This window comes from Theropithecus gelada, chromosome 7b, assembly GCF_003255815.1.
Source record: "Theropithecus gelada isolate Dixy chromosome 7b, Tgel_1.0, whole genome shotgun sequence".
NCBI lineage: Eukaryota > Metazoa > Chordata > Mammalia > Primates > Cercopithecidae > Theropithecus > Theropithecus gelada.
Genome location: NC_037675.1, coordinates 2,484,018 through 2,508,338, shown reverse-complemented (window position 1 = coordinate 2,508,338; position 24,321 = coordinate 2,484,018). Strand labels below are relative to the sequence as shown.

The 24,321-nt window shown below is 46.0% G+C and overlaps 1 protein-coding gene across 3 annotated transcripts in view; it reads right to left on the bottom strand.

Moving 5' to 3' along the window:
* FSD2 (fibronectin type III and SPRY domain containing 2) overlaps positions 1–24,321 on the bottom strand; it is a 49,724-nt gene that overhangs the window by 3,202 nt on the left and 22,201 nt on the right. For 2 of the 3 annotated variants that reach the window (XM_025392371.1, XM_025392370.1), the window contains 8 exons: positions 22,950–23,180; positions 21,090–21,112; positions 19,614–19,735; positions 12,682–12,837; positions 9,478–9,628; positions 6,197–6,330; positions 5,151–5,283; positions 188–364 (listed from right to left, as the gene is read on the bottom strand). In XM_025392371.1, the coding sequence (XP_025248156.1) occupies positions 188–364; positions 5,151–5,283; positions 6,197–6,330; positions 9,478–9,628; positions 12,682–12,837; positions 19,614–19,735; positions 21,090–21,112; positions 22,950–23,180 (1,127 nt within the window). Of the gene's footprint in view, positions 1–187; positions 365–5,150; positions 5,284–6,196; positions 6,331–9,477; positions 9,629–10,377; positions 10,513–12,681; positions 12,838–19,613; positions 19,736–21,089; positions 21,113–22,949; positions 23,181–24,321 lie in introns of all 3 variants that reach the window. The other variant, XM_025392369.1, reaches the window with a different exon arrangement.

Genomic DNA, 24,321 nt, shown 5'->3' with positions numbered 1-24,321 from the left:
TAGCTCAGAGAAAAGCTGCTCTTTCTCCTCTTACTTGGACTTTAGGGAAAATGACTGGCAGCAACTCCTGAAATGTCTTAGAATATTTGTAAAACATAACGTGTGTCTTAATTATTGCTAGTAAAAAGGTCTTGCTGTAATCTTTCAAAAACAAATTTTAATTGTGAGTATCCAGATTTTACTTTACCTTGATGATGCAAATGTGTGCCTCATGCACCAGGAGAGGCAGTTTGCTCCCAGATCCTCCTGTTTAGTGACATCTTCAAAGGCCACACCAACTGTATAGTCCAAATGCTCATCCACCTCCACCTCCCAGTAATGGTGCCCTCGGACTGGAATTAGATTTCCCATGACAGCAACACACCTGGTTTTAGAAAGTGGAAGCATGTGTGATTTGGGGTGCCCCAAGCCTGGCTGTGCAGGTCAGTGAAGCCAGCTGCTAGGATCAATCAGTCGGTGGTCTACCAATGTGGTGGTAGGTGCTTCTGGACACTTAACTTGTAAAGCACCCTTAGCTCTCAAAGCTCAGTGGGCTGATGCTGAAGATTAAAGAAGATTATGATACAGCTTGGTAATGGGAGAGGAGGAGGCACTAAACCAACAGAACAAGTTTTGTTTGCTCTTTAAAATTGTTGGGGCTTTTATAGAAAAAGGTTTGGTTCACTTGTTCATAAAAAAAGAAAAGGGTTGAAAATATACAACACAGCACAGTTAAGGGAACCATAAGCTTGAAGTTCACCACCATTGCTTATTGTACTAAATGAACATGGAAGGCCTTTGAGGTAGCTATCATGTTAGGGATGACTCCTGGAGGAAGACAATAATTCAGAGGCCAGCCCAAGAAGAACAAGATAGCAGATTCCTCACAGATCATTAAAATCTACCTCCTTAACCCACTGCTGCTGACTGGGCAGGGCCCTGGACCCCTTTATTTGCACGTCAGGGGAGCTGGCTCCCCACTAGAATGTACCAGACCCTGGGGGGAGTCACTGGGCCCTAGATTTTTGGGGGGTCACCAGCCACTCCAGGGGCAGGGACCATTTCTTCATTTTCTGAAAGCACTTTAATGATTCCCCTTTCCCCAAACTCCAGGGAATGGAGGGGGGACCCCGCCAGCCAAAACATTCCCCCCTTTCCCAACCCCCATCTCCTCCTCTTCTAGCCCATGCCCTTCCCCGGTGGAGGGAGGGAGCAGGGAGCCCTCACTCTCCATGCCCCTTGCTTGCATCTGTATATAGTGTGAGCAGCAAGTAACCCTCCTCCTCCCTCCCCCAACCCCTTCTCAATGTAGTGGCCTTGGATATCCTGTTTGTTAATAAAGACAATTCAACCAGCAAAAAAAAAAAAATCTACCTCCAAGGTTGCACTGGGAACAATTATACTGACAAAGGTTAGAGTAATGTTTTGTTCTACATCAGCAAAGTATCAACACAGGAAAGTTTTCAGTGAAAATGAAATTATATTGGTATCTCCAAAGTGAATGTTCTACCTACCTTCTTCAGGAGACTCCTACATTAACCAAAATATATATAGCCCTCAACATCCCTAGAAAGATTTGTTCAGTTTAAAATTTTCTCTCTACTCTCAAAACCCCAAGTTCTTACTGCCCAAGCAAAGCTTTGGGAAGGAGGTTGCATGTTGGTTAACTTCTACCTCGGTTACCTCACCTGTAAAATGAGGCCATCTCTGCTTCAAGCTCCGGACTCACATTTCCACCTGTTGTTTCAAATTCGGAATGTCCCAAATGGAAAGTCATATTCCCACCCCTCTTATCTACCAAAGTTTGGGGTGTAGTGGGGAGGGGTACATACTTCTCACATCTCCATTTTGGTTAATATAGTCATTATCTACCTGATAACCCCTTGGCAGAAAACTAAGATGGGAATAATGTAGTGGCTACAAGGTTACCTTCTAGTTTGATTCCTGCTTCAACCCTTAATAGCATTATACTCTTGGGCAAGTTACTTCTCTGTGTTTTAATTAGTTTTCTCATCCGTCAACTGGGATTGATAATAGTACAGACCTCACAGGGCTGTTGGGATGATTGCATGAGATGAAGTATATTTAGCACTTGGTAAGCACTTTATAAATATGGCAATATGATAGTCCCTGACTCATCTCCCTCTCTGTTGCCCTTTAAACAGGTGACCAGCTAGCCTTGTTGGTTTTATGTGCTCAACAGCTGTTGACTCCACTGGCTCCTCTCACGTACCCTACTGCATAGTTAAGCCCTCCATAGTCTCCTCTCTGGTCTCCTTGTTTCCCATCTGCCTTTGCCTTTCCTTTTCCCTCTCCCTCCCCAGCTCATGTTCTACCATGCACTGAAATCTTTCTGAAATGTAATCTGATCCTGTTCCCCTGCTTTAAATCATCCAATAATTCTCACCACATAGAGGATAAAATCCAAACTTTTATTGTGTATGTACTGGACTTTCTCTGACTTTCCTGCCTCATCTTCCACCGCTTCCCATCGTGGACCCTATATTGCAGACATACCAAATTCCTCATATTTCTCCAAACATGATCTTTTTGGCTTCTTTCATATGTACACGTACAAAGCAACTATCTGCCTTCTTGGCCTAGAGAACTCCTATTTATCCTTCATGCTTTTGTCCTTCCAAGTCTTTGTACTTGGGGCTCCTACAATGCTTTGTCCATAAATCTACCTTACCTTTAATGTGTGTGCCTTTTGCATGCACGTCTCCTCCGCTTGAGATCTGAGTCTTAGGTGGGCGAGGACTGTATCTTTATCCCTTTATCCCCCAGGACAGCACAGTGTTTCACAGGGCAACAGCTACATTGGCAACTGGATATTAAAATGGGACTGTCTAACTCAGCTTAGCTGGATCCCCAGAAGCCAAGAACCAAACGATGCGTGTAAAGAACTCCTGTATTTCATGGTGAGATGTTAGAAATAGACTCCTAGGCAGAAGTTTAGAAGGAGAGAGCCAAAAACTGGGTTCATAGCTTTTCAGTGTAATAACAAAGGGTTGAATTTGAAGATGCTTGAGGCTTTGCCCAGAGAGCTTTCTTATTCACACAAAGGAAGAGTGAAGTAGCAGTGGCCTCATCCAAGGTGTGTGTTTTCCCAGGACCAGGTGTGACTGGCAACCACCACAGGGATGCTGTCTTAGTGCTGTTTTTGAGGGGGTCCTGTCCAAGAGGGCTTTCTGCAGGGGTCAAGGAGACCTCAGCAGAAAGATGCTAGAGTTGTGTGGATGCAAAGGTTGAAGGGTAGCAAAGGGCCCCTGGAGGGAGGGGGACTGCCTGGGGCCCACAGCGGTGGTCAGAGGGGCTTATGACAGTGCCCATGAGAGTAGCTTTAAACGTTGCTTTGGTGCCAGTCAGGCAAGACCTTTATTGCTGCTTACTCCTCTCTACACCCTACAAACCTGGGTTGAAAGGGCAGAGGAGGAAAGGACAAAATCTTTTCCTCTGCACCTGCTCTTTCACACTGACACTTGCATACAGTAGGTGCTTAACCCATGTGCGATAAAAAGGCCAGCAGGAAGCCAGGGTCAGAGGAAGAGCCAGCTGAGGGGACTATCCAGGACCTAGGTAGGGAGGCTGGATAGTTTTCCATCAGCGGCCCTTCCAGCCCTAGTAGGAGAGCCCCTTTGCTTCCCTAGAAGATCCTCTTGACTCTAAAAATCAACCTACCAAGAACTATTTTTGCCCTGGATATCAGGAAGCTGAGAGGCCATATTTGTGTTAATCCTAGAAACTGAATTAGCCCTTGAAGTTAACCTGTGTCCTTTCTTTTCTCCCATTGCTTTGATTTTTCTATTTCAGTATTTTTATTTGCCCCTTATTTTGTCTGTTAACTTTGGAAAGAAGTAAGGAATATGTAAGTAATTTCAACATATGTTGTGTACCAAGCGTTAGAAATAGCTGGACCAGCCAGCCAGCTTCTTTGGTGGGCCACCCCGCCCACAGGTCATGCACCAGCACAATGATGGTTTTCCCCTCACTTTGGAACAGTCTCACTCCATGGCCAGTTTTCTATCAGGAGTTTTGCTATAAGGTACCACAGTGCAGGAGAAAGAGCACTGGGCTAACCGGTGGGAAATCTAGGTCCTTGTTTCTGTTCTCCCACTAGCCCACAGCATGACCCCTGTGAAGCAGAACAGAGTCTGGGGGCAGGGAACATAAGGACTTCCTAGAACTAAATTAAGCGGAAAAACCCCAACCTTCGAAGTCCAAGTAAATAACTTTGTATTTCAGCTGTGGCAGGAAACATACTCTTCATTTGCATAGGGTGTACACCGAGTAAATGACTTTGTAACTTCACTTTAGCCTCTTCATATGCATAGGGTGTACACCAAGTAACCAGTGGGAACCTCTAGAGGATATTTAAACCCCAGAAAATTCTGTAACCCGGCCCTTGAGCCGCTTACTTGGTCTGTTCCCACCCTGTGGAGTGTGCTTTCGTTTTCAATAAATCTCTGCTCTTGTTGCTTCATTCTTTACTTGCTTTTTTTTTTTTTTTTTTTTTTTTTGAGAAGGATTCTCACTCTGTTGCCCAGGATGGAGTACAGTGGCGCCATCTCCGCCCTGCGGGTTCAAGCGATTCTTCTGCCTCAGCCTCCCAAGTAGCTGGGATTACAGGCACGCGCAACCACACCCAACTAATTTTTGTATTTTTAGTAGAGATGGGGTTTCGGCATGTTGGCCAAGCTGGTCTTGAACTCCTGACCTCAGGTGATCCGTCTGCCTCAATCTCCCAAAGTGCTGTGATTACAGGCGTGAGCCACCGTGCTTGGCCTCTTTCCTTGCTTTGTTTGTGCGTTTTGTCCAATTCTTTGTTGAGAACTCTAAGAACTTGGACACCCTCCACTAGAAATACCTGTCCCACCCTCATGACCACTGGCTGCTCCAGCTCTGGCAGCCTAAGACCCGGGGACCATGCCCTCCCAGGGGACCGCGCCCTCCCCTGACCTCGCCCTCCCAGGGGGCTCTGCTGGCACCTGCCCGACCCCTCTCACCCACACTCCTCTGGGTCCCCTCCCCACTAGGCTCCCCTCTCCTCACTCATTTCCGGGATTCCTTTTCCCTCAAGGCTGCCTCCATGCCATATTCGGATTTGACCTGAATAGCAGGGCACCTTCGGGAAGTTCACAGAACGCCCTTGTGAGAGGTTGACAAAGTACCTGGTGAAGCGGGTGTCGCTGGATGACAGCTCCCTGGCGGGGATTCTCCTTTCACTTCGTACGACCGTAAGTCCATCTTCAGAAATGATCAGCCAGGGATGGCAGGTGTCCTTGTTTAGGCGAAAGTAGCTTCCTGTGGGAGGAGGAGCACACAGAAGACCCGCAGCCAGTCACTTGCTTTCTCCCCGAGGGCGGTGGTGGCCAGCTTAGCTTCATGTGGGATACACCTAAGCCTGGACCTGGCCTAGTAATAGGCGTCCCGTTAACAAAGATGGCAATTAACACTCATTGGGCAGTCTTGTGTGCCTAGTATGCCCTTCAATCCTCACTACGACCCTTAGAAACAGGTGTTACTATTTCCATCTTGAAGTTGAGGAAATGGAGGCACAGGGTGGTTAAGAAATCAGCTGGCAAATGATAGAACTTAAACTTGAACCCCAATCCCCTCTGATTCCAGAGGCTGTGCTCTTCACCTCTAGCTGTAATGCCTATATATGGATAAGAATGTCTAACCTATTTGCCAAGGGAAATAGGAATTGAGGGACTTCTTTTTTTGTTTTTTGTTTTTTGAGACGGAGTCTCGCTCTGTCACCCAGGCTGGAGTGCAGTGGCGCCATCTCAGCTCACTGCAAGCTCCGCCTCCCGGGTTCACGCCATTCTCCTGCCTCAGCCTCCCAAGTAGCTGGGACTACAGGCGCCCGCCACCACGCCCGGCTAATTTTCTGTATGTTTTAGTGGAGATAGGGTTGCACCGTGTTAGCCAGGATACTCTTGATCTCCTGACCTTGTGATCCGCCCGCCTCGGCCTCCCAAAGTGCTGGGATTACAGGCGTGAACCCCCGTGCCCGGCCTGAGGGACTTCTTAATGATCCATTTGACTTGCAATTAGGGCAGTGGGGGACACCCCTGAACTCCTTCTGGGCTGACTTGCCACATGTCCATATCTGTGCATATTCATCAATTTCCCAGTGCAGTCATAGCATCACTGGGTCTGCCACAGAGTGGCCACTTTGGGTCCCAGAGACTATGTGGGCTGGGGCACAGACCTATGGTGTGGACTGTAGCTGGCTCGCTCCTCACGCTGGGGCCCCCCATGTTGAGGGCTCGCACACAGATAATGTAGCTCCGCCCCGGCTGCAGCTGCACCAGGGACTCGCAGGTCGGGATGCCTACAACAGACCTGTACAAGGAAGCAGAGCTGCAGTCAGAATGGGGCCAGGACACCTGGGCCCAAGCACCAGGCATCCCTTTCAAAGCTGGAAGGTTTAACTCACTCTTGCGCCCCTGTCCTCTGATCCACACTTACAGCAGCACAGCCAGGAGTGCTGGCTGCCCCTTGGCATTCCCTCCCACAGTCTCTGGTCTGCTCTTCTCACTTCATTGCTACTTCTTGTGTTTGTGGCTGTCTCCTCTCCAAGTCCCTCATTCTGGTTTCCCAGGCACCCAGCACCGCGCTTGGCATATGACTAACACTGCATCATGGAGTGTGCATGCAGTGGAATCCAGTGTGTCTCTGTCTGTCTGTTAGGATCATAATGTCTCTGAGGTCAGGGGCTGAGTACCGCTATTCTTAGTACAGTGCTGGGCCCATAGAAGGCCCTCACTTCAGCCGGGTGCGATGGCTCACGTCTATAATTCCAGCACTTTGGGAGGCTGAGGCCGGTGGGTCACTTGAGGTCAGGAGTTCAAGACCAGCCTGGCCAACATGGTGAAACCCTGTCCCTACTAAAACTACAAAAAGTAGCCAAATGTGGTGGCAGATGCCTGTAATCCCAGCTACTCAGGAGGCTGAGGCAGGAGAATTACATGAACCTGGGAGTTGGAGGTTGCAGTGAGCAGAGATCATCAGGCTACTGCACTCCAGCCTGGGCGACAGAGTAAGACTCTGTCTCAAAAAAAAAAAAAAAAGGAAGGTCCTTGATTCATGTTTATGAACAAATAATTCTGACTAGAGCTGAAAGGGTTAACTGCTATTAACCCACTGAGAACAGCTGCCTATTGGAAATAATTCAAGGTATTTACATTGTATTATACAGAAATATAAGCCCATAATTGCCACTGCCTATATTGCTGCGGTTGCCAACCCCATGTCAGTCCAGTGGGCAAGAAAAGTCTTTAGGATGAGGCCCATTTACCAATACAACATCCTCACCCAGATGAGGCCAGGTTGTCTAGGTTATCTTCAGGCTGCAGCTCTGGGCCAGAGGGGCACTTTTATGCATTCAATAAATATTAACTAAACTCCTTAGGTTCCAGGCACTGTATAGGGAGGCCCTCAGAAAAACCAAATGTAGTTCCTGCCCTCATAGAGCTTCCAGTCTAGATGGGAAGAGCAGCATTCTTCAAGCAATCACTGGAAGGAATGTAAGATGGTAACCATGACAAGTTGACAGTGTGCTATAGCATGTAATGGTGGGGGGAGGATGGCTTTTGAGCAGAGCTCTGAAGAATGCTGAAGAGGTAACTGGATGAAAAAGGGACAGAGGAGTCTCCTTCACAGGAGAAGCATGTGCCAAGGCCCTGTGGCAGGAAAGAGTGTGAAAAGTAGGAGGAACTGAAACGTGACCAATGTGGCGGGAGCTTTAGAGGGAGGGGAGCTGGTGTGAGAGGAGTTGGAGAGGCAGGAAGGGGCCAGAGCCTATGAACGAGTTTTGCCTTTTCTTCAGCCATGGGCTGCCATGATTGGATTTGTACTGGAAGAATATGCAACAGCTCTCAGGTCATCTCTCAGGTTACTGACCAGCCCTCTGGTGACCTCATCATTGTGAGTTGGTCCCAGGTGTCAAGTGCGCCTAAAGTATCAGCATAAATTGCAAAGGAAACCTGAACCCTTAGGATGGCCAGAACCACTGGACACCCTGCCCCACTCCTGAGTATCCCCAGAGTGGATTACCAAGGTCAGCCTCCATGTGGCCATGGACATGCAGATTCCACCTGGAACAGATGGATGGGTGGCATATGGCCATGTTTCTTTTTTTTTTTTTTTTTTTTTTTTTTGAGACGGAGTCTCGCGCTGTGTCACCCAGGCTGGAGTGCAGTGGCGCGATCTCGGCTCACTGCAAGCTCCGCCTCCCAGCTTCAGGCCATTCTCCTGCCTCAGCCTCCGAGTAGCTGGGACTACAGGCGCCCGCCACCACGCCCGGCTAGTTTTTTTCGTATTTTTAGTAGAGACGGGGTTTCACCATGTTAGCCAGGATGGTCTCGATCTCCTGACCTCGTGATCCGCCCGCCTCGGCCTCCCAAAGTGCTGGGATTACAGGCTTGAGCCACCGCGCCCGGCCGGCCATGTTTCAAACCTGGCATTTAGCATAGAAGAATCTGCTTCTGTAACAGTTGACACCAATCCTTCTTCATTTCTCCAGCTCCAGGTAGGTGCAACTCTGTGCTCCACAGCAGGGGAGCCCCTGGTCCTGGTGGCTGGTGCTGGCCTGCCTGGCTGGTTCATCCCCTTTCACAAGCTTCTGTAAACCAGAGGTAAACCTATGCTTCCTCCATCATAGGCTGCTGTAAACTCAGGTTCTGTGAGCCCTTGTGGTCACTGAGTCCAACCCTTATCAATTTGTGAACCCCTCCAGCTCTCAGAGAATGAGGGGTGAACATGAGCTTCCAGACAGTCTTCTATGATAGATGAAACATTCTTTGTACATTGAGCTGTGATCTCTTTTGTTTTTGCCTATGAGTTTCACCCTCTCCTCTCTGAATTCCAGCTAGGTGGGTCTTTCAGTTCCTCCAGCTGCTCACTCCTGCCCCCAGGGTGTGTGTCCATGCAGCCCCCTCCCGGTGGAGCACCCCTGCATTCACTGTTCTTGGGGCTCAGTCTTTCCCATCTGTTCAGGTCTCAGTTTAAACATCTTCTTTATCCAAAGTGGATCCTCACCTCCACCACCATTCTCTGTTTTATTACATTTCTTTTTCCTTCCTAGCACTGCATATTTTGCACATTGGTTTGTTTTCTTGCCTTTTGTCTATTTCCCCACCAGACTGTCAGCCCCATTAGGGCAGGAAATTTATCCATCTAGTTCCCAGTGCCTTGCACAGGACCTGACACTACCCAGGCACTCAATGCTTGTTGAATGAATGAATGAATGGGAAACCTTACTTCAGCTAAAACAACAACAACAAAACCTGAGGTTCAACCAACTTATTCATTCACTCATCATTCACCTTCAATAATAGCATTCCAGCTACTTCTCATGAACACTAAGCAACCAAAAATTGAGATTCCTGTGTATCAAAAATGCCAACCTTCTCTCCATATACTTCCTAAGCCATGTCACTGTATCAGGTGTCAGGGCTCTGGTGCCCAGCAAATGCCCTTATGACTCACTCAGTTACACCTGAGGCCTCTGGACTTTCAGCCTGGGTCAGCTCCACAGTGTACGAGTCCACAGGATTCAGGTTCCCAGACTCCCAGCAAATCAGCACAGCCTCTTCACAGCTCCTTATCTCTTTTGTTTTTATAATGGGGGGAGAAGGCGCTAAATGTGGGAGGAAGGGAGAGATGAACAACTGTTGGGTTCATTTCCAGTCATTTTGTTCAGAGCCACGGACAAACATCACAGCCACCTTCTTCCTCCCACAAAAGAGATTCAGTGCAATCAAAAGCAAACCAGGGAATCCCTTCCAGATGTTTCTGGAGTAGAAGATGGTTGCAAGGTTTAAATGTCAGTGTGACGGAGAGTGGCAGTTTTTTATATTTTGAGACCAACCATCAGAAAATATCACTGTCGGCTGAGCACAGTGGCTCACGCCTGTAATCCCAGCACTTCGGGAGGCCGAGGCGGGTGGATCACTTGAGTTCAGGAGTTCAAGACCAGCCTGACCAACATAGTCAAACACCATCTCTGCTAAAAATATTAAAAAAAAAAAAAAATCAGCCAGAAGTGGCAGACACCTGTAATCCCAGCTACTCGGGAGGGTGAGGCAGGAGAATCTCTTGAACCTGGGAGGCGGAGGTTGTAGTGAGCAGAGAGAGCAGAGATCATGCCACTGCACTCCAGCCTGGGCAGGACTCCATCTCCAAAAAAAAAAAAAAAGAAAAGAAAAGAAAAAAATGTCACTGTCAAACTAGGCGTGTAGATTTGGTGTATTAAATAGAAGAAACAAAATGTACACAGCTCTTCCTACCCTTCCAAATGAAATCAAGAGCTCTGCCTTGTCTAGAAACCCACGACTCCTGTGTCCCCTTGACTGAAAGCCCTGTTATAGGAAATGAGTAGCCCATTACCTGTCATGTACACTGCATGCTCGCTAGAGGGACTGGGGCCAGCCCTGTTGTGAGCTGTGACCCAAAATTCATACTGGGTATTTGGCACAAGGTTTGTCACTGAGCAATATGTTTCTTTGACGGTCACTGTAAATGCTAGGGGAAAAAAAAAAAAAAAGATAAGAATTCAACCCTAAAAACTGGCCAAGTGGCTCCAAATTCATTATGCCGAATCCCACAGTAGTAGATTACAAAACTGGCTGTAAATTCCTCCCATCCCTGTATGCACTCCCTCTGCAGCATGACTTTGCTGCTCCTTCCATTCAGAGCTTCCTTCCTTCTCTCTATTCCTTGAAACTGGGCTTAGCTGTGTGACTAGCTTTGGTCAATGAGGCAATAGCAAATGATGAAGCAGAGGCGTGGGAAGTGCTGGTGCACAGAGGCTTGCCCTCTTGCTGCTGGGGACGCTTCCATTACCATGTGAGCAAGCCCAAGCCAGCCTCCTGGAGGATGCGAGACCGCAGGGAGAGAGACCCCAGCTGCCCAAGTCCTCCTGGCTATCCTATCTGAGACAAGTAAATGAGGCCATCCTAGACCAACCAGCCCTACCCAAGGTGGTTCAGAATAGAACTGTTTGGCCAGTCCACAGAATTAAATAATAGGGCCGGGCGCAGTAGCTCACGCCTGTAGTCCCAGCACTTTGGGAGGCTGAGGCAGGCGGATCACAAGGTCAGGAGACCGAGACCATCCTGGCTAACATAGTGAAACCTCATCTCTACTAAAAATACAAAAAATTAGCTGGGCGTGGTGGTATTTGCCTATAGTCCCAGCTACTCAGGAGGCTGAGGCAGGAGAATCACTTTAACCCGGGAAGCAGAGGTTGCAGTGAGCCGAGATTGTGCCACTGCACTCCAGCCTGGGCAACAGAGCAAGACTCCATCTCAAAAAAAAAAAAAAAAAAAAAGAATAATAATTGTTTGTTATTTGAAGCCACTAAGTTGTAGGGGGTGGGGAGGGGGTTTGGTTATGCAGCAAAAACTGACACAACTCCAGACTTCCCCAGAATCTTGAAAGGCAGTGATAACTCTTAATTTACCTTCAGATATCAGTTCCTTTATAGCAAAATGGTCAGTTTGAAAGATCTTTATAGATTGCCACAACACAGCCGCAGTACAATGGCTTCCGTGTATCTGCAGGGGTGCTGGCAGGGTTGATTTGTGGCAAAAGCTGGGGTTAATCACGTCTGACTTCCTAGTCCCCAACCTCCCTTTTCAAAGTTCCTCGCCCCTCTCCATGTCCTCTTTAGTCTTTATTCTGACCACTCTTACCCTCCCTCATCATCGCTTAAATTTACTCTTACTGTTCTCAAGAATTCCCCTTCTTTCCTGGGCAGAAACACCATCCTCAGCTTCTGGAACTCAGCCCTCCATCTGCATGGTCTGCTACAATGAGCAGACCTTGGGGCAGGATGCCTACACACCTGATTCACATCCTCATTCTGCCATAACTCACTGTGTCCTCACGGACAGCTTCTTTCTCTCTGAGTCTCAGTTTCCTCGTCTATAAAACAGAGATCTCTAAGTCTCTTTCCAGCAATCCCATTCCAACCCCACCTGCCCAGGACAGGCACTGTCAGGCTGGCCCTGATCTCTTGAAATCTTCAGATGCTTAGCTGGGGCTCTTCTGTTGTTTGACCCTCGCTCCTTAAGAGAGAATGGCTTATTGATTATTGTGGTGTGGGGGGCCCTACCCCAGCTATAACCCCACACCAGCCAGTCCCATTTCCGGGGAAAAGGATGTTGGCCAAGAGCTGCCCAGACTGGAGGCTGGGGGCCATCTCAGGAGTTGTCTCCACCTGGGATCAGCAGCAGCCCTTCCAGGCTGCAGAGGCCCCCTCACCTCTCATGGGGTCTGCAGATGAATCCTCCAGTTTCTCCTGCAGCACAAGGCTGCTGTGACAGGAGCACCAGCCTGACCCTTAGATGCCAGGACAAGCTAGAATCCAGCTAGCCCAACCTCCTTGACAAGGGGCGCCCCTGGTCCCTCCTGCACACAGTGCAGCCAGAGACTGGTCCCAGGGACAGCTCTGACCCAATGGCTGTAGATACGCTCCAGATCCCTTCACCTGGCCTTACTGTCCTCCCCAGTCAGGCCCCATCATGCCTTGCTACCCTTTCTGCCCTGCTCACCTGCCTGCATCCAATCCTCTGCACGTGTAGACCCATCCTGTCTCCACTATCCCAACTGCCAGGAAGACAGGGCCCAGGTCCCTGGGGAGCCTGAACTGTTCCCATGAACATAAGCATGTTCCTGGCAGAGCCTCACCTGCTTGGTCTTTCCCAGGTGAGCTGTCCTGCACTGGCCGGTAGGACAGCTGATAGCTCTCCACGGTGTCATCGGAGTATAAGCTCCAGCACACTCGGACTGAGGAACCTGTGGCTGAGTTAGGGGCCTGTGGATTTATGACTGGAGCAGAAGGAGCTAGGAAAAGAAAAGAAAAAAAAAAAAGAGGAACCTCTAACAGAGGTGGGGTGAGAGTGGCCCCTTTCCCATGACCATTGATCCCCCAATGAAGCCACAGCCTTTGGGAATGGAAGAGAAAGTCCAGAGTAGACAAGGATGGGGACACACAGCCTCTCAAACATGAGTCTGCAAAATACAACCAGTATATTCATTCTTGCTTTGACAAGTGCAGATGAGCTTAGGGAGCAGGGGTCGGTGGCAGGGACTCAGACTAAGGCATAGACTGGGAGTCCTGCTCCAGGTTGTGGGTCCTCTGGCCCTTCTGTGGCACTTAAAGACGCAGGACAACGAGGATCACAGCACTGCTGCCTCGCAGAGAGAAAGAAGCCTTCAACAAGGAGGCTCTGCTTTCATTGATGGTGTGGGAAAAGGGGGCATCCAGGGACCATCTCCCACATTAGTGAGAGAACACTGGGGTGGCCCAGTTGTGCTTTTCAGAACCAACTTCTTTAGAGTCCATCTACTAAGCTAATTATTTTCTTCTCTGTAGGTGAGTACTTCTATCTTCCCCACCCCCATACAATCTCACCCACACAACCGAGAATAAGAACAAGTGGTGTTTTCCCTCCATAATTCTTTCTTTTTTCTCTCTTTGAGACAAAGTCTCGCTCTGTCGCCCAGGCTGGAGTGCAGTGGCATAATCTTGGCTCACTGCAGCCTCCACATCCCGATTCAAGCGATTCTTGTGCCTCAACCTCCTGAGTAGCTGGGACTGCAGGTGCACACCACCATGCCCAGCTGGTTTTTTGTATTTTTAGTAGAGACAAGTTTTCACCATGTTGGCCAGGCTGGTCTTGAACTCCTGACCTCAAGTGAACTCCTGCCTCTGCCTCCCAAAGTGCTGAGATTACAGGTGTGAGCCACTTGTACCCAGCCCTTTCCTCTATAATTCTTCTCCCATGGCAGTATCTCCCTCCATCCCAGACTTTTAATATCCTTAGTTTCAAAAGTTGAAATTGATCAACCCATGTAAGAGCACAGCTGAACTTAAAGGAGTTTGAATTAGTTTTGGCTCATCCTTCGCTTTCTGGTCCAGAGCTGAAAGATCATAACGTGACAGAGGCGAGGAGGAAGACAAAGAACTTATATCCCCAATGACAAAGTTCAGGGTGCTCAACAGATGCCCTGCTAGGCACTGTCAAATACAGCTTCACCTGGAGATGCAGTGTAAGAAAATGGATGTCCTGGGAGCTTTTAACCCCTCAGGAAGCACTAGATGCAAGCAGGAAGGTGATGGTTTATGTGAGATCCGGACACAGTGAAGTGAAGAAAAATGTCTCTGCTTCTCAAGCACGGATTTGGGCAATAGTGCCTTTCCTTCCCAATGACTAAGCCTGATTATTTGGGCAGCACCATTCCTAGATGGGGAAAAGAACCATCCAGTGGACATCATAGCTCCATGAAATCTCTCCTTGACCCAGTGATTCTAAGAATGGTCCCTAACATCTATGATTAAAGATTTGCATTACAGTATGGTTTACAATGGTAAAAAAAAAAAAAAGTTAGAAACACCCCAGTATCTAACAATTGAGGATTAAATAAACAAATTAAAGTATGTAGCCACTAAAGTGATATTATAAAAGAATTTATCAGGGTGAGAAAATATCTATCAAAATTGTTTTGCTAAAAAAAGAGCATATTACAAACAGCAGATTACAAAACAGAATGACTCAAGTTTTATTAACAAAAATACTGTGCAAGGAAAAACCTAAAATGGTATACACAACATTGTCCACAATCATGTTGTTCAGTGTTGGTGAGAAAGGGAAAGCAAGCAGTTGAAAAAAGAGGAATTACAGACTATCCTTATAAATAAGTAATTATAATAATATTTTATTGTCTTCCATTTTCTTGAGACAGCTCTCACTCTATCACCCAGGCTGGAGTGCAGTGGGGCAATCATAGCTCACTGCAGCCTTACTCTTGGGCTCAAGCAATCCTCCTACCTCAGTCTCCCAAGTAGCTGGGGCTATAGGTGTACGTTGCCACCCCAATCTAATTTTTAAGATTTTTTTTGTAGAGATGGGGTCTTGCTACATTGCCTAGGCTGGCCTCAAACTCCTGGGCTCAAGCAATCTGCCCACCTCAGCCTCCCACAGTGCTGGGATTACAGGCATGAGTCAGCATGCCTGGCCCACAATAATACTTTAAAGAGCTACTTGGCACCATGTAATATGTTGTACATAAGTTATCTCATTTAATTCTTGACATATTCCTATGAGGTATTATGATGTCCATTTTTACAGAGGAAGAAACCAAGACTCAGAGAGGTTAGGTGAATTGTCCAGAGTCACACTGCTAGGAAGTGGCAGAGTTGGGATTCTCACGAGATCCATAGAATTCCAAAGCCCATCTCTTAGCCACAATGCTAAACACAGATACCCAGGAGGAACCTCAGAGAGGTCAGCCTCTGTTCTCACTTATGAGCCATAAAGACAAAAATAGGAAGTTTGAGGGAAAAAATACTTTTTTAGATGGAGTCTCGCTCTGTCACCAGTTTGGAGTGCAGTAGCGTGATCTCGGCTCACTGCAATCTCTGCCTCCCGGGTTCAAGCCATTCTCCTGCCTCAGCCTCCCAAGTAGCTGGGATTACAGATGCATGCCACCACAGCCCTGCTAATTTTTGTAGTTTTGGTAGAGATAGGGTTTCACATGTTGGCCAGGATGGTCTCAATCTCCTGACCTCATGATCCACTCGCCTTGGCCACCCAAAGTGCTGGGATTACAGGCGTGAGCCACCACGCCTGGCCTTCTTTCTAAATCTTTATGATTTTTTTCAGACATCGACATTTCCTACTCAAAGCTCAGGGGTTCTGCGGGGTTTTCTACAATAAAATCATATAATCTGGCTGGCCATGGTGGCTAACGCCTGTAATCCCAGCACTTTGGGAGGTCGAGGCAGGTGGATCACGAGGTCAGGAGTTTGAGACCAGCCTGGCCAACATGGTGAAACCCCGTGTCTACTAAAAATATAAAAAATTAGCCAGGCGTGGTGGCAGGTGCCTGTAATCCCAGCTACTCGGGAGGCTGAGGCAGCAGAATCGCTTGAACCCAGGAGGCTGAGGTTGCAGTGAGCTGAAATCGCACCATTGCACTCCAACCCAGGCAACAGTGTGAGACTCCGTCTCAAAAAAAAAATATATATATATATATATGTGTGTGTATATATGTGTGTGTATATATGTGTATTTATATGTGTATATATTTTATATATATAATTTGCAAACAGAGGCAATTTCTCTTTTTCCTTTTCAATTTGGATGCCTTTCTATCTTTCTCTTGCTTAATTGCTCTGGCAAGGTCTTCTAGCACTATGTTGAATTGGAGTGTTGAGAGTGGGCATCTTTGTTTTGTTCCTGATCTTAGAGGAAAATATTTCAACTTTTCACCATTGAGTATGATGTTAGCTGTGGGATGTCATATATGACATTTCTTATAATGTTTGCTCTAATCTTTATTATTTCCTTTCTTCTGCAAAATTTGGGCTTAGCTTGTTCTTTTTCTAGTTCCTAGAGGTGTAAAGTTAGGTTGTTTATTTGAGATCTTTCTTCTTAATGTAGGTGCTTATTGCTAAAAATTTCCTTTGTAGTATTTCTTTTGCTGTGTCACATAAGTTTTGGTATGTTGTGTTTCATTTTTATTTATCTCAAGATTTTTTAAATTCCCTTTTGATTTCTTCTTTGGCCCATTGATTGCTCAGGAGTGTGTTGTGTAATTTCCACATATCTGTGAATTTTCCAATTTTTTCTTGTTATTGATTTCTAGTTTCATACCATGTGATCATAAAAGATACTTGAGGCCAGGCAGAGTGACTCAGGCCTGTAATCCCAGCATATTGGGAGGCTGAAGTTGGAGGATTACTTGACACCAGGAGTTCAAGAACAGCCTGGGCAACATAGTGAGAACTCATCTCTACAAAAAAATTGAACACATTGGCTGGGTATGGTGGCATGGACCTATAGTCCTAGCTACTTGGGAGGCTGAGGCGGGAGGATTTCTTGAGCCCAGGAGTTGGAGTTTGCAGTGAGCCACAATCACACCACTGTACCCCAGGCTGGGCAACAGAGCAAAACCCTATCTCAAAATAGTAATGATAATAACAATAAAAGATACTTGATACAATTTCATTCTTCTTACATTTGTTAAGGCTTGTTTTGCGGCCTAACATGTGATCTAGCCTGGAGCAGAGGGAGACTCTGTCTAAAAAAAAAAAAGGACTTGTATACTGAAAACTATAAAACACTGACGAAAGAAATTGAAGCAGACACACAAAAAAGGGAAAGGTATCCTGCATTATAGATTGGAAGAATTAAGATTGTTAAAATGTCCATATTATGCCAAATGATCTACAGATTCAAATCCTTATCAAAATCCCAACAGCAGTTTTTTTGTTTGTTTTTGTTTTTGTTTTTGTTTTTGAGACGGAGTCTCGCTCTTGCCCAGGGTGGAGTGCAGTGGTACGATCTCGGCTCACTGCAAGCTCCACCTCCCAGGTTCACACCATTCTCCTGCCTCAGCCTCCTGAGTAGCTGGGACTACAGGCACCCACCACCACGCCCGGCTAATTTTTTGTATTTTTAGTAGAGACAGGGTTTCACCGTGTTAGCCAGGATGGTCTTGATCTCCTGATCTCGTGATCTGCCCACCACGGCCTCCCAAAGTGCTGGGATTACAGGCATGAGCCACCACGCCCGGCCCCAACAGCAGTTTTTACAGAAATAAAAAAAAAATCCCCAAATTCATATGGAACCACAAAAGAACCCAAGTAGCTAAAGCTATCTTGGTAAAGACAAAGCTAGAGGCATCACAAATTCTGATTTCAAAATATATTACAAAGCTACAGTAATTGAGACAGTATGGTACAGGCATAAGGACAGACACATAGACCAATGAAACAGAATCGAGAGCCCAGTAATAAACCCATCCAAATGATCTTTCTAAGGGTGACAAGAGCACACAATGGGGAAAGGATAATGTCTTCAACAAATGGCATTTGGAAAACTATATCCACATACAAAAGAATGAAATTTGATCCCTATCTTACACCAGAACAAAAGTAAACTCAAAATAGATTATTAAAGACTTAAATGTAAAACCCTGAAACTGTAAAACTCCTTAAAGAAAATACAGGTGAATAGCTTCTTGATATTGGTCTTGGCAACGATTTCTTGAATTTGATACCAAAAGCACAAGCAACAAAACAAAAAATAGGTAAATGGCACTACATCATACTAAAATAGCTTTTGCATAGCAAAATAAACCATTAACAGAGTGAAGAAACAACCTACAGAATAGAAGAAAATATTTGCAAATTATTTATCTGATAAGAGACTAGTATATAAAAAAATAAGAATCTTCTACAATTAAATAGCAAAAAACCAAACCAATTAAAAAATGGGCAAAAGACTTAAATAGATATTTCCCCAAGAAGACATATAAATAGTCACCTTGTATATGAAAGAGTACTCAATATCTCTAGTCATCAGGGAAATGCATATCAAAACCACAACAAGATATCACCTCATACCTGTTAGGATGATATTGTCAAAAAGTGAAAGGAGGCTGAGCGTGGTGGCTCAGGCCTGTAATCCCAGCACTTTGGGAAGCTAAGGTGGTCGGATCATTTGAGGTCAGGAGTTCAAGACCAGCCTGGCCAACATGGTGAAGCCCCATCTCTACTAAAAATACAAAAAATTAGCGGGGCATGATGGCGGGTGCCTATAATCCCAGCTACTCGGGAGGCTGAGGCTGGAGAATCACCTGAACCCGGGAGGCAGAGGTTTTAGTGAGCCAAGATCATGCCATGTACTGCAGCTTGGGCGACAGAGCAAGACTCTGTCTCAATTAAAAAAAAAAAAGTGAAAGGTAACAAATGGTGAGACCGTGGAGAACTGGAACCCTTATATACTGTTGGTGTGAATATAAAATCATGCAGCCACAATGGAAAACAGTATGGTGGTTCCACAAAAAATTAAAAATAATTTGGTTGTGGTGGTGTGTACCTGTAGTCCTAACTACTCAGGAGGCTGAGGTGGGAAGATCATGTGAGCCCAGGAATTTGAGGCCAGCCTGGGCAACATAGCAATACCCTGTCTCTGAAAATATTTATATATATATCAGAACTACTATATGATCTAGTAATACCACTTCTGGGTATGTATTCATCAGAACTGAAATAAAGATCTCAAAGATACCTGTGTTCCACGTTCATTGCAGCATTCGTTATTCACAATAACCAAGATATGGAAACAACCTCAATGTCCATCAATAGATGGATGGATTTTAAAAAGTGTGTGTGTGTATACATATGGAATATTATTTAGCCTTAACAAAGAAGGAAGTTTTACCATTTGTGACAACATGGATGAACCCTGAGGACATTATGCTAAGTGACATTAGCCAGTCACAGAAGGACAGATACTCCATGATTCCCCTTACATGCGGTATATAAAACAGTCAAACTCTTAGAAGCAGAGAACGGAATGGTGGTTGCCAGGGGCTTGGGGGAAGGGGAAATGGGGAATTGTTGCTCAATGGATACAAAGATTAGTTATGCAAGATGAGTAAGTTCTAGAGGTGTGCTGTACAACACAGTACCTGTACTTAACAATATTGTATTGTACACTTTAAAATTTGTTAAGAGGATAGATCTCATGTTAAGTGTTCTCATCACAAGAAAGAAAAAAGCTCTGGGTAGTCTGAGCTTGCCATGAAGTACACACACAGGTGAGCACCTGGAATGGTGTTAATGGAGCCCATCAGCTGCTCCACATCAGAGAAATCCAAGGTCTGGTCTTCAAACTCAGGCTGTGCAGAGATTTCCACGTCTGTTTTTGCTTTCAGGAATTTCCCGAGTCTGTTGGTATAAAAAGACACACTGACTAGAATGGAGGGGCATTCTCCTTAGTGTATATCTATAGTGCTGAGTCACTGTCATAAATGAAGAGGGGCTCTTTGCTGAACTTTCATTTAGTTACAAACAGCTGCTGGCTGCCATCTACCATCTTTTTTGGAGATTGACCTAGGGGTCATCACTGGGGATGGGTGGGATTGGTTTGTGCCTTTGAGGGAGAGGAAAAAGGGTAAGGCCATGTCAGAGGGTTGGTGGGGGCGATCTGCCAACAAGATCCAGAACCACACCCTCTGGAAGATCTCTTAGGTGCTAACCTGGGAGTTCCCACTCTCAAGTCACTCCAGGCCCAAGATGTACCGAGGGTCCAGACTCCCCGGGCTTCTCCACATGGTCAGGTGCCCTCAAGTTACTGCTCATGGGACTCTGGGTCTCCTTGTATCTGCTTCCTGGCAGTCACAAGGTTTGTAAATGGCACAGGCAGAATGTGAAACCAGGGCCAGGCATGGTAGCTCACACCTGTAATCCCAGCACTTTGGGAGGCCAAGGCAGGCAGAGCACCCGAGGTCAGGAGTTCGAGACCAGCCTGGCCAACATGGTGAAACTCCATCTCTACTAAAAATACAAAAAAATTAGCCAGGATGGTGGGGACACCTGTAATCCCAGCTAGTTGGGAGGCTGAGGCAGGAGACTCACTTGCACCTGGGAGGCAGAGGTTGCAGTGAGCTGAGACCGTGCCATTGCACTCCAGCCTGGGCAACAAGAACAAAACTCTGTCTCAAATAAAAAAAGAAATTGAAACCAGTTCCATCTTTGCAAAAATCACTGCACTTAACCCTTACATTATGAAACTTCTGTGTTCATGTTGCTTTATGGACATTTATTTTATTTTATTCTCACAAAGCTATCCTCATTTGTAGATAAGGTGGCTCCTGGACTGATTGGATTTGCCCAAGGTCATGAGGGTAGCAGGATTTCAACTCCTATCTGTCTGACTCTAAAATGTGCATGCTTTCTGCAACTGGATAGTCTGGGTCCAGGCATAGCAGGGGGATGTTGGGGGCACTCCACAGATCTCAGTTCTTCCTGGTGAAATGAGGGGCTTGTGGAGGAGAGCTGCTCACAGGCTTGTTGACTGAGCCTCACCATATACGCTCCCTGCTAGCCCTGAGATCCTGAGATTCAATACTAGATACTCCTAGCGACCATACACCATCAGTCCAAAGCCAGTGCTAATTTACTCAGGATTGACACAAAAGCTGAAACTGGAACCATATAACCAAATGGAACTGAGTCTATTTGGATATCTAAAGTTGAAAAAAGTAGAAAAAAGAAATACATATTAGAATAAATGTATTACCTGTCAGCCATAGCCACTGCATCCTAAAAAGGAAAAGGAGAAAATATTAAGTTGATTTTGGAAATACATTTCTTTTTTCTTTTTCTTTTTTAAATGGAGTCTCGCTCTGTCACCTAGGCTGGAGTGTAATGGCGCAATCTCGGCTCACTGCATCCTCCACCTCCCAGATTCAAGGGATTCTCCTACCTCAGCCTCCCAAGTAGCTGAGATTACAGGCACGCGCCACCACACTCAGCTAATTTTTGTATTTTTAGTAGAGACAGGGTTTTGCCATATTGGCCAGGCTGGTCTCGAACTCCTGACCTTGTGATTTGCCCAACTCGGCCTCCCAAAGTGCTAGGATTACAGGCGTCAGCCACCGCGCCTGGCCGGAAATAAGTTTCTTTTACCAACATATTGTTATAAATATGTAGATAGATATAACTATATATTTAATAATACATATTGTTACATCTTACATATATAGGATAGTTATATAACAATTGATATAACTATACATAACATATAATAACATAAACATAGAAGAAAACTTGGAAATTAGGAAAAAGTTAAAAAGCCCAGCTGTATCCCATACCCTAACAAAACCACCCTTATTTCTGTGCATTTTCTTCCATACCACAGTACTGCTTTTCCGCATTAACATTGTCATGTGCCTGTGGTCCCAGCTCCTTGGGAGGCTGAGGCAGGAGGATCATCTGAGCCCAGGAGTTCAAGGTTGCATTGAGCTATAATCACACCATTGTCCTCCAGCCCAAGCAGCAGAGCAAGACCCTGTCTCAAAAGAAAAACCGACAACAAACAACCCACACTATGTAAGCACTTTCCATGTTATAAATGGTCTTTTGGGCCATCAACTTGAACACTTGTATAACAGTTAATTGTGAACAGTTAATGAATGGAAATGCCATCATTTACTTAATGGTTCTTCTTTTGTTGAATGTTTTGTTGTTTCCAATTTTTCACCATCATACATAACAGTGAGAAGCCCACCTTCATGTTTATCACTTTCTCCACGTTCTGCATATGGTGGGCCCAATGAGCATTGATGTTTCTTGCAGTGCCTGCCAAATTGCTCTCCAGCTTCATTCACTGGTCCCTCACCCCTAGCACAGCAGGAAGGAGGCATGGTTGGGCTTTGAGGAGCAACTGTATGCTTGGACAATGTGGGGGCCACACTTAGCAACCAGGAAGCACTGGAGGCCGAAGGCCCCTCCCCCACACCCTGAACACCAAATCTTCCTCCTACTCCTGTGGCACCTTGTGAAGAAAGGGGACCCCGGCTCTGACTGAAATTGAAATTCCCACAGCCCAGCCATGTAGAGGGTTGGGTAAGATTTAATTTGATTTCAAGAAAATTACGAAATGGATTTTTTTTTTTTTGGCATGTCTGAGTTTGTGAGGTAAGATTTTTAATTGCTACACTTGTAACTGGGAAATTTAAGGTGCCTTTTGAGCCTTGACAACTTTCTCCCCAGAGCTCCAAGAGGCCATCTGAGGTGGCCAGAAAACTCTTAGAGCACGGTTTTTGCTCAGCTCAGCTCTAGGATGAGGGGACAAGTATCTGGATGACTAGAACAGAGGAACAAAGACTGGTGCTGCCTCCGCACTGGGGGAGGGAGAGAGTCCGCTGCTGTGAGTCTGCCTGGCCACTCATGTGGAAGCCATGCAGAGAGATTGGGCCACAGCCTCCCCATCACGATCATCCAGTGGAATCAAATGGATGCTGGCCATAAAAGTCGATTCCAATGCCTCCAGGAGGAAAGAGGACAACCTAGCTTACCTCAGCCATAACTGTCGTTTCCGTTTATCATTCCATCTCTTTTCTTTATATTCATTATTTCATTTCGTTTCATTACTGACCTTTATGAAATCCACCTTCTCCTCGTGACACATCTCTTCTATTGTTTCCATCAGTTCTTTGCAGGTATCTAGGTTTTCTCCACAGCTGACCAGTTGTCCATATAAGGCTTCCAGCTTCTCTTTCTTTTTCTCCCCTAGAGCTTGTATTTTTTCCTCATATTTTTGAGCAAGTGTTTCCAAGATCTCGTTGTAATGTGACTCAAAGTTTTTTTCTTGTTTTCCAAAATTCTCCTGCAAGACAGTTGACCTCAGTCATCACTTCAGCGCATGTAGTGTGTTGATTAATTTTTTTTTTTTTTTTTTGAGACAGAGTCGCGCAGTGTTGCCCAGGCTGGAGTGCAGTAGTGCGATCTTGGCTAATTGCAACCTCCGCCCCCCCAGGTTAAAGTGATTCTCCTGCCTCAGGCTCCTGAGTAGGTGGGATTACAGGTATGCATCACCACACCCGGCTAATTTTTGTATTTTTAGTAGAGATGGGGTTTCACCATATTGGCCAGGTTGGTCTTGAACTCCTGACCTCAAGTGATCCGCCTGCCTCAGCCTCCCAAAGTGTTGGGATTACAGGAGTGAGCCACCGCACCCAGCCTGATTAGAGTCATGTCATTAGAGCAATGAAAATGTGTGCCTATCAGAACTATTTTAGTTCCTCTACTTTGTCCTCTCATCTCTTGTCAGGATGTTGGAATGGAAGCTGAAGGTGCTGGAACACAGTTGTCTCCAGCCTAGACCCCAGGAATAATCTAAACAAAAGCACTCCTTTCTCTCCTGGCAGAATTTTGCAATCCACTTCCAGTTTCAACTACCTTATATCACCATGACAAGTGACCAGGGAGATTATCAGTGATGATTCTGCCTGATATTGGACCTTAATGTGGGAATATTTTCCCTGAGAGATTCCCATCTACCATTCCCTCCTGAGCTCTTAACGTCTCATGAGGCTCCTCTTCACTCCCTTGTGCTTGGATCATACAAACACCAAAATTAAATCAACGAGGATCATATCAACTAGGGGAGAGACGAAGGCAAAGGGGGAACAAGGGTTGTGACCTGGCAGCACTGCTTACAGATGAGAAGTTGCAGGAGGGCAAAGGGAGGGTTCTGACAATATTAATCCAGGAGCACAGTAGATGAGAAATACTAATATTAATATTAATAGAGTATATATTGCTTATATTGTCCCCAGAGCTCTGCAAGCTCTAATGGATGTCATCCTCATCAGGTGATGGGGACATTTCCAAGGAAGAGGATCTTATCAATCATTCAGGGAGTAATTACTGAACACCTGCTATGTGCATAGGACTTGCTCAGAATGGTGCAAGAGAGAGAAAGGCAACCGATGAACTTCCCAGTGTTGAGTATGAAAGGATGGCCT